This window comes from Penaeus monodon, chromosome 22 (genome assembly GCF_015228065.2).
Source record: "Penaeus monodon isolate SGIC_2016 chromosome 22, NSTDA_Pmon_1, whole genome shotgun sequence".
Classification (NCBI taxonomy): domain Eukaryota; kingdom Metazoa; phylum Arthropoda; class Malacostraca; order Decapoda; family Penaeidae; genus Penaeus; species Penaeus monodon.
In genome coordinates, this window is record NC_051407.1 from 37549453 (window position 1) to 37551225 (window position 1773).

A 1773-nucleotide genomic window follows, 5' to 3' on the forward strand; every position below is an offset into this window, starting at 1 on the left:
GGGGAGGGGGAGGGGGTCGGTAAACGGTTTAACCTTAAACGATGAGAATAGTACTAGAACTATGCGCGATCGAATGAATGAATCTATACGCTGAAGTCGAGATGATATTTCACTATTCGTAGGAAAGGAACAATGGGGTAGTTAGGGAGAGGCGGTGGTACGTGTTTTCATTAATACATGCATCCATTGCCGATATTAGACTGCTATGGATGTTTGTGCAATGTTTTCACACATGCAGCAAGCCGGCTGAATCCATAAGGTTTAAAAAGTGATAGACTTCTTATCCTGCGTTGAAAATATCCGTCTTAATATCAAGGAGGCAAGTGAAGGGAACGGAAAATTGAAATTTTGTTTTGCCAAATCAGTGCAGCCCACAGAAATAATATCACATGACTGCGAAACAACTAGGAATTAATCTGATGGCAAGTCGAGGTTTTGTCTCTCAAAAGGGCTTCCGTCTTTCGCTTCGGATGCGCTGTATTACAAGGAAATTAGCTTAATAACTGTTTTGGAACGAAACCGCAGAGGTTTCCTTATATCACTGTTTGTTACGTTTTAGAGTGAATGTGTATTACTGAGTGAATATGTGACATTAACAACGTTAGTATACACAATGAGTAAATAATTTCGTCTACATAAAAAACAACGCCTCAACAAAGGCAAGAATAAACCCGTATATCTCCTAAGTGATATTATGGATACATGCAAATTTATTAGCAAACTAAAACCAACAACATATAAAAATGAGTCTGAGTACAGAGACCCAAATCATAACAGACGAAATAAGTCTATGGGATAAAAACCCAAACAAAACCAGTGACCCGATAAGTTCCTCATCAGCCACCACGCGCACGCATCCGTGGCTGCAGTTTACCTTTTAGGAACACGCGCGTCTTGTGTTCTTCTGCGGGTGTCTTGCTGAGGACTTCGGAGGCGGTGGCGCGGATGATGGCCCAGTCGCGGGAGAGGTCCTCGACAGTGGTGTAGGTCGACGTCACCGTGAACCTTGAAGGCAATGGAAACTGGGTTAGTATTTGAGAAAACAACGGGGTCAAAGAAATGGTTAAGTGAAGAAAATTTCACGGTAAAGGAGGTAAGGTTAGTGTAACAAAACAACGGGGTTAAAGATTAGGGCAAATTCATGTGTAATTCATGGCAAATGGAATAAGGATAGTGTATGAGAAAGCAAAAGAGACAGGTAAAAGGAAGCAAATACGATGAGGTTGGATTGTAAATACAGTAGAGCCCAACCTCTCGAAGCAAATCACTGAGTCATCTTGCAAAATGTAAGAAAAAATACTCACCAATTCATAAGCATCCAGTGACGCAATGACTCTTACCTAATAACATACTTCCCCTTGAGAGATGCTGGCACACAATGGAGCTTTCCAGAGGAGTTAATCTTTTTCAGCAGTTTTTCTGTCAGTTCATTCTCGCCCTTCAGCCGAAACACGACCATTCCCAGGTATCGCGGCGTCGGGACCTCGAACCGCGGGTCGCTCTTCACGAACACCTCGAACTTTTGCGCCATTCTCACGCCCTGGGAAGAAAAGGAGCTGCTCTGAAGTACCTGTCTACTATGATGCACAAGCGAAAGGACATTTATACACCAAAGACAATGGTAGGTGTTCCGTGATAAAGAAAACTAGGGCATGTAAGAACTGTGTGATGTATAGCACTGTAAATAAAAAGCGCCAAGTGAAATATAGAAAAGAGGATGCATTGAACATTAATGAGATACAATATTACCAAATTTTCACTGGTATGTGGAAT

At 42.0% G+C, this 1773-nt stretch overlaps 1 protein-coding gene across 1 annotated transcript in view; it reads right to left on the minus strand.

Moving 5' to 3' along the window:
- The window catches only part of LOC119587115 (histidine decarboxylase-like), a gene marked incomplete in the record, with an annotated part of 81576 nt that overhangs the window by 9551 nt on the left and 70252 nt on the right, over positions 1-1773 (minus strand). Inside the window, 2 exon segments of the mRNA XM_037935867.1 lie at positions 875-1005; positions 1341-1540. Of these exon segments, the coding sequence (XP_037791795.1) occupies positions 875-1005; positions 1341-1540 (331 nt within the window).